We start from the raw sequence: 14,151 nt of genomic DNA on the forward strand, positions 1-14,151 counted from the left end.
AGATCCTTGACATAACGTGGCCTCGACAATGCTCTGCGCATACACACTACTCGGACTCCCTCCAGTCACTATCTGGCAGAGTAGAGGTAGCAAGATTATACACTAGCTGATCCGGAAGCCTCCTAGTGAGTTACCAATAGGTTTGGTCTGGTGTACTAACTAGCAGCCGGCCTGCGAACACCGTTTTAGAGCTGTACCCTCGAAATGTAAGGAATAATGGATCTCGCCACGACGTTCATCATAACCTCAAAAATCATCAATCATACTGCATGATGGAAGAGATAGGGAAGGGTTGGCCGGAACTTAGCTCTAGAGACTAAACATGGGTTCCACCACTTCAAGCCTCCAATAAGCAAAGTGGTGGTATTTCACCGGTTGATGAGAGACGTCTACCACCTAGTGCTGCCTGGTAACATTCCTCTAAGTGGTGTAGGCGCCACACCTCGACACCTGCTTTCGTTGGTTCACACCTGGGTGGTCACCCACCATGTACTTGTGCATGGAGGTTATACCCAGGATTACTAACAGTCCCACCATCGTGAAGGTGCAAGCAGAGGATTTGGCTGTCACAGACTGTCCGGATTTCGCCGAAATTGGGTCCACTTGACTTGAGTGTCACCCGAATATCAGTTCCATCAGCGTTTTAGACTCCCAGGTAGCAAGTACAGCTTGTCTGGCATATCTGAGAGAATGTCTGTGACAACCTCAAGGACCTTTTTACTGCCTTGTTGTGCAAGATGGTCCAAAATATTTTTCATTTATATTACCTTCTTTACCCTTCTTTGTATCACCTTTCAGAGAGTGATTGGACTGTCCTTTGTTCCCACAATTATTGTGTGAAATATTTATAAATCATTGTTGCATTTGTAATAAGCTTAATATAATACAGTAAACCCTCACTAAGCTGGATTAATTGGGGGCAGAGGTCATCTGGATTATGCGATAATCTGAATTAGTGAAGCAAAAGATGGCCTTAAAAGAACAAAAAACTTAGAACACAAATAAATGGAAAATTTAATAAATAAAATATAGGTAGTGCTGATGAAAATAAATAAAAAAAAATCGCTGTAGAGCCTTTATTTAAAAACTATAAAAAGACAATACATTTATCCATCTATCGATGGATAAATGTATTGTCTTTTTATACATCTATCAGGTGGCGCTGGTGTTTCACCCAATGGCTCTTGGTTGTTGCTGTGAATACCACTTAGCTCCTTCCAGCAACACTTTTTTTTTTTTTTTTTTTTTTGACTTTTTTAGTGTCTGTCTATTTGATACACTGCTTTTATAACTTCCCACATTAAATTTTAAAGCACATGTCTTTTTAGATTTGTTTTGTTTTTTAATATTCTGACACAGTTTGTTGGCCAATACCAAATTCTTCAGTATTTTTTTTTTTTTTTTTTTTTTTTTTTTTCAGGATCACCATTTTCAAGTTTTTCTATCACTTTGAGCTTGTTAATAATAGTTAAAGTAACATGTTTTCTTTTTATTCAACTTTTCAATTCTTTAGAACCCATAATTATATAAAATATGTTAACTTATGTACATAATACGTATAAAGAAATATGCAAACGAAGAAATATAAGCAATAACATCTTTCTGATTCAGCGTCAACAATGATACCGAACAACACCTAAAACAAAGTAATGTATGTTCCGTCTCTCTCTGCACACAGTCAGTCTTTCAAAGTCTTTCAAAGTACTCAACTGTGAAACAGAAGTTTTCATATTTCGATCCGGATTATCCGACATCCAGATTAGTGAGAGTTTACTGTATAAATAAACTTCATGTTTTTTCAATATTTTAATATTATTACCTTAGAATATATCATGGGATTTTTTTTCCCCCTCATGGTAGAATACTTCAGTGTACTCCTTAAAAGAAGTATTAAAAATTAAATTATTATAAATAAATCAGACTATAAATAGTCTGATTTATTTATAATAATTTAAATTATACATTTATTAGATTATGGAATAAATGTCCTGGACAAAGAACAATCTCCAAGAGGTCCTTATTTCATTCAAGAACCAGAAGCAGTTGTTTTTGATTTGAGTGGTCGAAGTGGAACTAATGATATATTTCTTCGTTGTGTGGCAGGTGGCTATCCACATCCTATTTATAAGTGGTATAAGGTAAGGATATATTTTATTACTGTTGAGTTTTAGTATTAATTAGGCTTATGTTAGTAAGACTTATTTAGTAACAGCTTTTGGGGTGGGGGGAATGGAGGTTACATGGTTTCATTTGTGTATCTGCCATTGTGTAATAACAGCATGGCATAAAATATTGTGCTGTTATTACTGTGGAATTTATGTAGCTCTTTTATTCTACAAGATCATGCAGTAATTTGTTCTCACAGTTAATCACTTTTTGGTTAAAAGAAAATTCCTTTTAGCCATAGAGTTATTGGCTGCAAAGTCGACACACTCTCTCTCTCTGTCTGTCCGTCCGTCCGTCCATATGAGTGTGACCCTCATACCAGTAACTAGCTCTTTGCTGTACCTTTTCCAACAAATTCACAGTCTTCCTGAACGGTCACCTTTCTATCATATCCTAATTCATAGTTGCAGTAGAATTTGATATCTGCTGTTGGTTGGTAGGCAAAGTACTTTGGGTGCAAATTGATCTGCACCCAAAAAATGTAGAAAATAGTCGTCAGTGCAGCCACTCTTTACAATTCCAGTTTCGATTTCATTGTGCAGCATTTTTGTTCACTTACACAGTGGACATAGTTATTTTATTCCAATTTTATTATTTTGGTATTAGCTTTGATTTTAGAGTTCTACATTCTTGTTGGTTGTATAATCATGCAGTTATTTAAGATTTAGTGAGCCACTCTTTACAATTCCAGTTTCGATTTCATTGTGCAGCATTTTTGTTCACTTACACAGTGGACATAGTTATTTTATTCCAATTTTATTATTTTGGTATTAGCTTTGATTTTAGAGTTCTACATTCTTGTTGGTTGTATAATCATGCAGTTATTTAAGATTTAGTGTAGGTCAGTGGTTCCCAACTGGTGGTTCGCAAACCTTTGGGGGTTCGCAAAACTGTTCGGGGGGGGGGGAGTTCACACTACAAATTCTGTGATGGCATATGCTTAGATTTACATAGGAAATTTTGATAGTGGAAAATAAGTAACTTAATGAGTAATAGCTATAATTTTAGTTCTATGTTTCCCAGAGGAAGGAGTGCCCCTTAACTGGGCACTCCTTCCTCTGGAGTGCATAAAGAATCATAAAGAATAGCAGTTGAAAGCTTTGAAGTGTTTCCAGTGAGAAAGGTAGAGAAGGAAAGATAGATACTTAGCTTGAGGAGCTAACAAATAAATTTATATAAATGCAATAATTAAACAAAGGCAAGGAGCTATGAGGCGAAATAAATAGAGAGGGATTTGATTGGCCAAGTTGTGATTTGCAGAAGGGGGGAAAATTGGTCATGGAAGAAATATTTCTTCCATGCCAAAACTCCATATATTATATAGAATAAAGTATAATTATATAAATTATTAATAAAATATTATTACATAAATTATTAATAAAATATTATTATATAAATTATTAATAAAATATTATTAAATAAATGGAATATATTATATTCCATATATTTATGGAATTTTGGCCCAGAATCAAAATTCCATATTTTATATTGAATTTTGGCATGAAGAAGAGGGTGTGAAGATGGGATTTGCAAGTCAAAAAAGGTTAGGAACCGCTGGTGTAGGTAATTTTAGTGCCAAGAGTGAAATGACCGTTAGAGTGGATTAATGAATGTACAGATTATGAATTAAATCGGGGCATTGAGGGAAAAACTAGGTCAGCTATCCTGGGCCTGAACATTGAATAGGGGACCCCAGATCACTGCCATAAGTAAAGAGGAATTGGACGAGAAAGATAGGTAGCCACAGTGAGACTGTTTTTCCTAGGTCCTGTGGTTATGTTTGACATCCCTGAAACTAAATAATTCTGAAAATAGTGCCAATGATTCTGCTACAAACAAATGACACTGGAAAGAGTTTTTCAGTGAATTTTCCCAATCTATGCTAATGATGTGTTTGTAAACTGTTTGAACAATCACAACTGATTCAAAATCATATCGTTACTGCTGAATAAAATCCAATTGAAAGATTCCATTTATATTATATTCAATGGTTAAATTTTTTGTAAATACAGTGCATGCTGCTTATTGTAATTATTTATAGTGTTATCACTTTTATGAAGTCCTGATCAGACATATGTGAATACAGTGGTACCTTGGTTTGCGAGCATAATTCGTTCTGGAAACGTGCTCGTAATCCAAAGCACTCGTATATCAAAGCGAATTTCCCCATAAGAAATAATGGAAACCCAGATGATTTGTTCCAAAACTCAAAATTATTCATATACTGTAAAAATGATTAATACAAAATACATACCTTTTTATATTTTTAATATTTAAATTTAATATACATAAAGCAATCGAATTTATTAATTATTGGGTAGGACGACTTTCACTGTCTCTAACGGAATCACTGCTATCTGTTGACTTTTTCTTTTTGTGCGACTTTAACAAGGAATCTTTCCAATGACACTTGCTTTTGCCTCCTTTTGAGGATTTCACGGAAATCAGATTCATCGCTCGCACTATTACAAAACGAGGAGGCACGCTTGATACACATAAACAAAGCTGCGCGCGTGTAGCAACTGAATAAACAACACCATAAAGGCAGAGATACACTATTAACACCTCACATTTTACTAAAGCACATTTCTAGGGGTTACTACCATAAAACAATAAAAACAATTTCCAGTTGCGTTCCTGCTAGTGGAATCTGATATAAACTGGTAGTAAACTCGATCTAATTGCATTTGCGGTTATACCGATAGCTGCAATTGTTGGTTTTTACGTTATTATGGTGAAATGTGTTTCCCCTTCACTGATATAAAAAACCATAAATACATTTTCAAAATCTTCTCTTCATTCCTATCGGGTTGCGTTCGGTTGGGGTGATTCTGCGTTCGACTGCCATTTCTTGTAAACACAAAGGCTAATTGTGCATAAGCGAATTCGGTTCGTGTTATATAAGATATCGTTCCCCTATTTATAAATCGTGTATGATCGAATTCGTGTAGTGTAAACACGTGTTATACGAGGACTGACTGTACTCGTATTGCAAGACCTCGCTCGTTTATCAAGTTAAAATTTATTAAAAATTTTTGCTCGTCTTGCAAAACACTCGCATACCAAGTTACTCGTAATCCAAGGTACCACTGTACATAGAATAGGCAAGTTTTATTGTAATTATCGCTTCGGTTTTTGTTATCATTTTTTTTGCCTTATTGCAGTCCACTGGTGATTATATAACATCCTGATCTGTTTTTGAACTCCAACACGTTGTGTATCTAGTTACTGCTGTTGCTTCGTACAGTTCTTATGGTTGTCAGTGTTGTTACTCCATGAAAGTAAGTACTCTATCTGTGCTCCTGCCAATTTCACTGTTTTACAGTAGAGCATTAACCCATTTCTAATTCTTGGTTTTAATATTTTCTTTATTTGTTTTTTAATAGTTTACATGGATTTCCAGAAACATTATGATAGTTCCATTTTTATCGATGAATTTCTCAAAGAAATAGCAGACAGTCAAATTATTTTATATTTTTTGATTTTAATGTTTTCTTTCTGTCTACTTCTGTCTTTTTATGTTTGTATTGATAAACAGTGCTGAACAGTGCATTCTTGTTTCTTTGGTTGTACTCAACTAAGCTTTGTCCCAGAGTGATCATAATCAATGGCATCCACTGTATTTACTCTCATGAATATGGCTTGTAATAATAACGGTATTTTATAATAGTGCTTGAACAAAAATTAGCATCTAAGTTTCTTGTTTGACTTATAAATACTAGTTCTGTATTTTTAACTATTATAAAATGCAGTGCAAGTATTATTTTGGACACTAGTGAAAAACCTAATCACTTCAACATGTGTGGAGTGGAATCTGTCTTTCACTTCTTGAAGGAATATAGAAAATTCTCAGATATTATGTTACTGTCCTTATTACAGTGGTGTGTGTGAAGTTGAAGTGTAATAAGGACAGTAATTCATTCACCGAAAAAATTATCATTTCTTCATTGAAATGATACAAGAAGTACCATGTTCTAAGACTGATCTTTCTTTCCTTTAAAAAATTAAAAGACAGATTTCAGTCATAGTGAAAAAAATCTAATCATAATGTTAAGGTGATTAGATTTTCACTATTCTCCCTTTCGATTTATCTGTGCACCTTGCCACAAAAAGATACTTAGCTAATTATAATTAAAGAGAAACGTTTCTTCAAAATGTATATTCTTGTTGGACATAAAAGAAATACTAACATATTTTCTATCAGTGTTGAGCATCAGATGAAGCAGTTATTTTTGAGAACACATTTTCTCCTAAAAAGATAAGCTATATATCGGGTCTGAATAGATTAACAAAAATATCTATTATGAGATTGTAAAAGAAAAAATAAATTCTGAAATGCAGAAATCAATTTTTAAATTGGAGGACAGTAGTCGTGATTTGTGACTAATGATGTTATAAAATGTCATATGACTACTGAAGGTTAAAACACAAACAACTAAACTTATTTACATCTGTAAACATTTATAATGATTAAAAGGTAGCACTAGTGATTACAGAGTAATTAATGGTTCATTTTATTAAATGTAAAAAAATGACAGTGAGATCAAGTGTGTGCTTTAATATAATTCAAGTCATGTGCTTTAATATAATTTTAAATGTATACCTAGTAATATACATTTAAAATTATATAGTAGTATACATTTCTGATATCAATGCTGATCAACATTGATATCAGAAAAAATATCAATGAATGTGCTTTGGGGAAAAAATTCTTTTGCCTCAAACAATAAAAAAAAACTGTTTTTTCTTAAAGGAATAATTATAAGTAGGTCTGATATTTATCAGTCTATCAATTTACATGACATTTTGATTTTAATAACATACTGTGAAGAAATTCAATTAATTATAATGGTGGTAAAAAACTTTGTGTGCATTAGTAAGGTTTATGGAGGAGATTAACTGCATACTAAATTGAAGCATATATTTTTCCATCTGTACTTGTACTGAGTTCATTCTATCTTCTCTTTGCTCTCAACTGTTCTGAAGGGACTTTATAAACTGGCCATTGGCATACACAATCACTGTATGTTGGCAGGGTGGTTAATGACAGTAATGGCAGTGTGCTACTGCAACAGGATCTAGATAATTTGGGCAGATGGGCTAAGAAGTGGCAACTGAAGTTCAACCTTGACAAATGCAAAGTACTGCATATGGGTAGAAGTAACCCCAGAGAAATGTACCAACTGTGTGGTACTACACTTAAGGTGGTAGAAAATGAAAAAGACCTGGGAGTAATTGTGCAGTCAGATATGAAGTTTTCTGAGCAGTGCAGACAGGCTGCTAGGGCGGGTCATGGGGTTTTGTCAATGATATATAGGAATTTTGCTAGCAGGGAAAAGGAGGTGATTGTCCCTCTGTATAAGGCAATGGTCAGGCCACGCCTTGAGTACTGCTACAGGTCTGGAGGCCTCATTTTAGGAAGGATGTAGATTTGCTTGAGCGTGTACAGAGAAGAGCAACACGATTGGTGAGGGGAATGAAGGGATTCTCTTACCAAGAGAGGCTTAAGTTCTGCAAATTGCAGTGGCTGGAGACTAGGCACCTGCGCGGTGATCTGATTGAGGTCTATAAGGCCTTGAATGGGTTGAGCACGCTGAATTCTGATGGGATCCTTCCACTTGTTCAGATTACCAACCTACGGGGACATAAGTTCAAATTAAGAAAGGACAGATGTAGAATAGATGTGCGGAAATTTGCCTTTAGCCAGCGGGTGGTTAATTGCTGGAACAAACTTCCATCTGTCATTGTAGAAGTTGATAGGTTAAATAAATTTAAGGAGGAACTGGACAGGCATTTGGAGGGAATGGTGTGATTTTTTTTTTTTTTTTTTTTTTTTGGCTGATGCTGCATAAGCTCCTACACTTGCTTTCTTGCATCATGTGCCACTACTACTACTACTACTACTACTACCAGCAACATAGCTGCAATTTTCAAGAGCATTTCAAGCTGTTATGAAGTTTACTGAATAAGCAGTAGCACCAAAAGAGAGAAATGTAACTTTTTTTTTTTTTGCTTGGATTCCTAAAGATAAATGTGATCATTGATACAAGTGCTAGATTTTTTTTTATCATTATTTCCAAATTGTAAAGTGATTTTTTTTGTAAAATCCATTGGATTTTACAGAGTTTCCTGTATAAGGAATAATTATCTCTTTGCCCCTACTAGCTGATGTTATTCAATTCTGCATTGGTAAGAAAACTTCATGTTGAATTATATAATTATTAAATCATTTTAATTGTTAGGTAATAACCAAATTCAGAAATTTATATTTCCCAATATTTGTGCATGAACTGCCGTTTTTCAGACCAACTAAATTTATTAACAAAGTAGTTATGTTTTTAAAATAGAAATTTTATTTCCTTATACTGCTTGGTTGTTCACTTAGACAAAATACATTATTCAAATTTTGGCATGTTTGCTAAGGGACCACGTGTCAACTGATGAGAAGCTAGTAAGTTTAGAAGTTATCTTGTCAGTGTCTCAGATTTTTGAATGTATAGCAGATTTGCCAATTCAGGTATAATGTAAAAAGATTTTAACAACTTATGCAGAACCATGGATAACAGTATTTGTCTCTAAGTGGAACGTGATTCCAAGCCTTACTGCTGTGTTACTTGTCACTCAGTATTTATTTAGAGCAGAGAGCCTTCATGATTAAAATTGAATATAGGTAAAGTGTACAAGTATTGATTTTATTTTATCTACTGTATTGAAATACCCCTGCATTCTTATAGTATTGTACATTTCAGTAGAATCTTTCTTTTATATATTTTTTATGTTTATTTGCTTTCTTTCTGAAGTAATGTTGTGTGCTTTTCAGGAGGAATATAAAAATGATGCTTTAGTTAGCTACCCCATCAATCCTTTGGATGATGTACGCTATACTCAGACTGATGGTACGTTAATAATTCATGACCCGCGACAGGCAACTGATAGAGGGAAATATCATTGTACTGCCTCTAACAAATTTGGAACTGTTGTCAGTCAGACAGTTCAGTTGGGATTCGGATGTGAGTGAAGCTAAACTGTTATCCATTTACAAAATCAATACAGATTTTTTTCATTTGAATTGTTGTGATATGTATATTTCTTAGAATGTTTATTTCATTTCCATAATTTTATTTTTAAGATGATAATTAAGCAGTCTTGAAGAAAATTTATTCAGTTCACTCTTTAAACTATAGCATTTGGGGGAAGAAGAGAATTAAAAATACATTCTGCTTTATAATGCTTATAAAGCTAACATAATCACGAACTCTTTTTTTTTTTTTTTTCTCTTTTCACTACCTTTAAAAAACATTCCCAGTTTGAGTTTGGAAAAATGTGAATTGTTTCTATTTAATATAGAGATCGTAATGTTTTCCAGTTGAATTGTGCATTTCTTCACAATTTCTTTCCAGTTGAATTGTGCATTTCATTGGGCATGATAGCACCTTACCATGGCCATTCTATAACTCTCTAGCTGCACATATGAAATATTGAAATTTGTCCTTGTGTTATACAGGTTATATGTGGGAATAGAAAGAAATCAGGTGGGGAAATAGGGAGGTAAGTGACTTGTTTTCTTTATTTGGTAGGGTGTTAATGCTTGTAATATAGTGCACTGCCTTTGGCACACATGTGGAGACATTAAATACATCCAATAAATTGATCAGGGACACATTATTAGGTATCTGAAACTGGGAAGACAAGTGATCAGTTCTGTGGGCAGTGATGCAAGAATTATGGTGGAAAGTGCATTTTTTTTTTTTTTTTTCCCCTTTTTTGTTAGTTGTTGGTGCATCGGCTTCTGTGGCCATAATGCACCTCCCAAAGTTTTTGCATTTTACTCTGATCCAAGCCTGGGGTGGGATTCGAACCCGCGACCTTTGGGTTGCCAGGCAGGCACTTTACTCACCTGGCTAGCCCGGTCGGCAAAGTGTATTCTAAGTGTGGTCTATTAGACAGACTTAGCTCATCTGACGATCCTTTTTTTTTTTTTTTTTTTTTTTTTTTTACAACCAATGTAATTAGTGTACCGATCCCAAAGTAGAAGTTGGTGTGTTATGAGAATAATTTGATTCACTGAAGAAATGAATGCTTGCCATAGAAGCAAATGTAACTGGGAGCTCATCAGAAACTCAAGTATCTTGTGACTTGCCAAGCGATGCACGCCTGATTCAGGTCTCAGAAAAGAATAGTCAAGTACAGACTGCTCTGGTCAAAGGTGATCTAGTTTTATTGGGAGACTTTATTTTTAGGGAAGCGGGTAACATTTTTTGTAATAAAGATAGGTGGTCCAGAACCAGAGTCTGTTTGCTAAGAGCAACAATTGATGATGTTATCAATAGATTGTCAAATTTTAAGGGAGATAAAGAGAGCATTATTATTCATGTGGGGACTAACAATATTAAATGTGCACGACCTGACCATCTGTTTGATAAATATAGGACGAGGCTGAAAAAATGCCACAGAGGGATTATATGTTGAAAGCCTTGTGGATTACCATGAGACTTGAGCAAATTTGCAGGACTCTTGGGGGGGGGATGGTCATTTTTATCAGCATGGCCCACATTTGTAGGAGAAGGAATCTATTTTGTAGAAATGGTATTCATTTGAACAAAGTTGCTGCAAGGATTTTTACTGGTATCATTGAGGATACCCTAAGGGTTCAGAGAAACTGCTAGTTGGGGGGTGGGGGAGGAGGATAATATAGATCTGTGTTTATCTGATGATATGGGTCAAAGTAATGCTTGCACTCATCTTATTTGTTGCCACAATGGCCAATGTGGATAAGATGTTCTGAGGGTAGCAATGTTTCAACTGAGGGGGAAGATAAATAACTTGGGATACAAACCTAAATAACTTCAAGGGGTATATCAGGGTAATAAGCTATAGAAGGTTACTTAGTCTCAACTGTGTTTACAGTAATGTCAGGAGTGTTGTCAATAAAATGGCTGAATTTAAACTCCTGGTTAGGACAAATAATGCTGATATAATAGGGTTAACAGAAATGTGGTGCTACCCAGAAATTGGGGATGACTAGTTGCACTATGGCCTGTATAATGTATTTAGGAAATATAGAAGGGGTGGAGGACTCATGATTTTATCAAAAGCAGCCTGAGTGCAAAAATAACTTTTGCTGGTTCTGAATTTACATCTGCCAGCATAGAATCTGTGTGGAGTGAATTAGTTGGAAGCAAATGAGAATGGGAATAATTACAGACCAAAATATTGTGAAGAATATGATGAGAGACTTTACATGCAGATGGAATGTGCAAGCAAGCATAAATGCCTATTATGGGTGACTTTAATCTGCTCCAAATTGATTGGAATAAGTGGGAGGGAAGCCCACCATGGGAAAATTATTTAAAAAAATAAACTAGATGATTATTATTTGTACCAGCGCGTTAGAGAAAGTACTACTGGTAGAATATTCTTGACCTCATCATTTTTTTTTTTTTTTTTTTTTGGTAGTTGTTGGCGCATCAGCTTCTGTGGCCATAATGCACCTCCCAAGGTTTTTGCAGTACTTTGATCCAAGCCCGAGGCGGGATTCGAACCCCCGACCTTTAGGTTACCAGGCAGGTACTTTACCCACCCGGCTAGCCCGGTCGGCACCTCATCATTACTAATGAACCAGATGACATCATGGTACTTAAAGTACAGGAACCATTGTCAGGAAGTGAGCATGCAATCAGTTTGATTTAACAGGTTTTAACATCAGAAGAGGGGACTTTGACACTTTAAGGTGCTATTTGGCATCTATGAATTGGGGGGAATTGCTGAAGGGTGGCAAATAAATTTGCATTATAGAATACTTTTAAAGCAAAAATCACAGAAGCCATCATGAATGCATACATACCTTTAAGAAAATATTGCAGCAGGAGGATGCTGAAATGAATGATTGCAGAGCTGGCCAGTCAAATAGAGTATAAAAAGATAGAATGGAACAGTTACAGAGTGATGAAAAGTACCGAAGCCTACAGGGTATAAGTTGGTCTGTAATAATACCACAAATAAGGTTACAGGGGCCAAGGCTGCATATGAGAAAGTATTGGCTAAGAGAGCAAAGAATGAGGATAAGGAATTTTTCATGTATGTGAATACAACGAAGAAGAAAGCTAGTTAGATCAGACCCTTGTGCACTGGGTGTGAGAAAGTCTTAGATAACCCAGATGATGTTGCGGATGAATTGAACAGGTACTTTGCATCTGTCTCTACTGATGAAAGAATCTTCATGCTGAGAAGAGGCTGTGTGAGTGAGACTGAGCCATATGAAATTAGTAATGTTGTATTTACAAATAACTGTTTATTAGAAAAATCTTTGAGCATAAAGACAAGTAAGGTTCTTTGAGTTGATGGCATATGCCTAGTAATTTTGAGGGAGTCCACTAGGGAGTGTATTGAACCATTGAAATTAATTATGATTGCATCATTGAACTCAAGAGGGATTCCTTTGGATTGGAGAAGTGCCGACGTATCACCAATACATTAAAGATGGTTCTAAGAGTGAAGTTGGTAACTACAGACCAGTTAGTCTGATTTTAGTGGTAGAAAAAATCTTAGAGGCAATGATTAAGAGTGTAATCCTGGAACATTTAGATAGATATGGCATTCTGAAGGACACACAGCATGGCTTTTTTAAGGGAAAATCTTGTTTAACTAACTTAGTAGGCTATTTTGATACAGTTACTCATGAGCTGGATTTAGGGAATAATTTCGGCATAGTTTATTTGGATTTTAGCAAAGCATTTGACTTGATCCCTCATGAGAGGTCACTGAATAAGCTTGAACAGGTTGGGATTATCGGTAAGGTTCTAAAATGGATTGCTGGGCACCTGCAAGGCAGAGGTTGTGATTAATGGATATACTTTGGACTGGTGTCAAGTCAGAAATGGGGCCCTCCAGGGATTGGTTCTTGTACCACTTGTTTCTCATTTTCATAAATTACATCAATGAAGGGATAGAAGGCATTATGTAAAATTTTGCAGATGATGTAAAGATTGGTAGAGTTGTTAATGATCAGTGCCAAGCAGTGCTCCTATAGGATAACTTGAACAGGCTTCAGAGAAGTGGCAGCTGTGTTTTAATGGTGCTAAATGCAAGGTCTTACACTTGGGGAATAGTAACCCCCAAATAAATTATACACTTGCCAGGGTTGAATTAAAAACAATGGAGGAGGAAAGGGATCTAGGAGTTACAATATGGTCAGACATGAAGTTGTCTGAACAGTGTAAACAGGCAGCCAGGAACCCATGATGTCTTATCAATGATTTATTGAACGTTATCCTGTAGAGATAGGGAGATTATAATTGCACTGCATAAGGCAATTTTAAGACCACATTTGGAATACTGTGTTCAAGTATGGAGATCTTATCTGAAAAAAGACTGAGCTTCTCTGAAGGGTCCAAAGACAGGCAACTTGAATGGTGAGATCAGCAAAAGGACGACCATATGAGGAAAGACTCGGAGTATGTGGGCTACAGAGCTTGGCAACCAGGCACTTCAGAGGTGACCTGATTGAGGTTTATAAAGCTCTGAGAGTGATTAATAAAATGAATGAAGGTGGAATTCTCAATGTTATTAACAATTCCAGAACTAGAGGTCATAAATTCAAATTACAGGGTTTGAGGTTTTCGGTTAGGTTGTAGGAAGTTTTTTTTTAGCCAGTGAGTCATTGATTGCTGGAACAATTTGCCCTCACAGTTAGTAGTTGAGGCTGACAGTTTGAATAAATTCAAAGGTCAACTGGATAGTTATCTATGTGAGGAGGGAAGCATATAATTTGTATGTTATTATCTGCTTGGTGTTTTTTTTTTTTTTTTTTTTCCCTTCCAGTGTAGCGAAAGCCTGTGGCTTCCTTGCACTATATGGTGAATACTATAAGTATTGATAGTAGGGGTTACAGAAGGGTCCCTCAACCTATCACCCTCCTGGTTCTTGGATCCTGTATATATGACTGTTAGTGATACCTACTATACTGCAATTGTTTTGAGCAGATTC

At 35.5% G+C, this 14,151-nt stretch overlaps 1 protein-coding gene across 1 annotated transcript in view; it reads left to right on the plus strand.

Annotated features, from left to right (window-relative positions):
- Cont (Contactin) overlaps positions 1-14,151 on the plus strand; it is a 268,473-nt gene that overhangs the window by 89,866 nt on the left and 164,456 nt on the right. The window contains exons 6-7 of the mRNA XM_090390177.1: positions 1,972-2,138; positions 8,987-9,176. Coding sequence (XP_090246303.1) covers positions 1,972-2,138; positions 8,987-9,176 — 357 coding nt within the window. The remainder of the gene's footprint in view (positions 1-1,971; positions 2,139-8,986; positions 9,177-14,151) is intronic.

This window comes from Mastigoproctus giganteus, chromosome 2 (assembly GCF_048544385.1).
Source record: "Mastigoproctus giganteus isolate SK-2022 chromosome 2, ASM4854438v1, whole genome shotgun sequence".
Lineage (NCBI taxonomy): Eukaryota > Metazoa > Arthropoda > Arachnida > Uropygi > Thelyphonidae > Mastigoproctus > Mastigoproctus giganteus.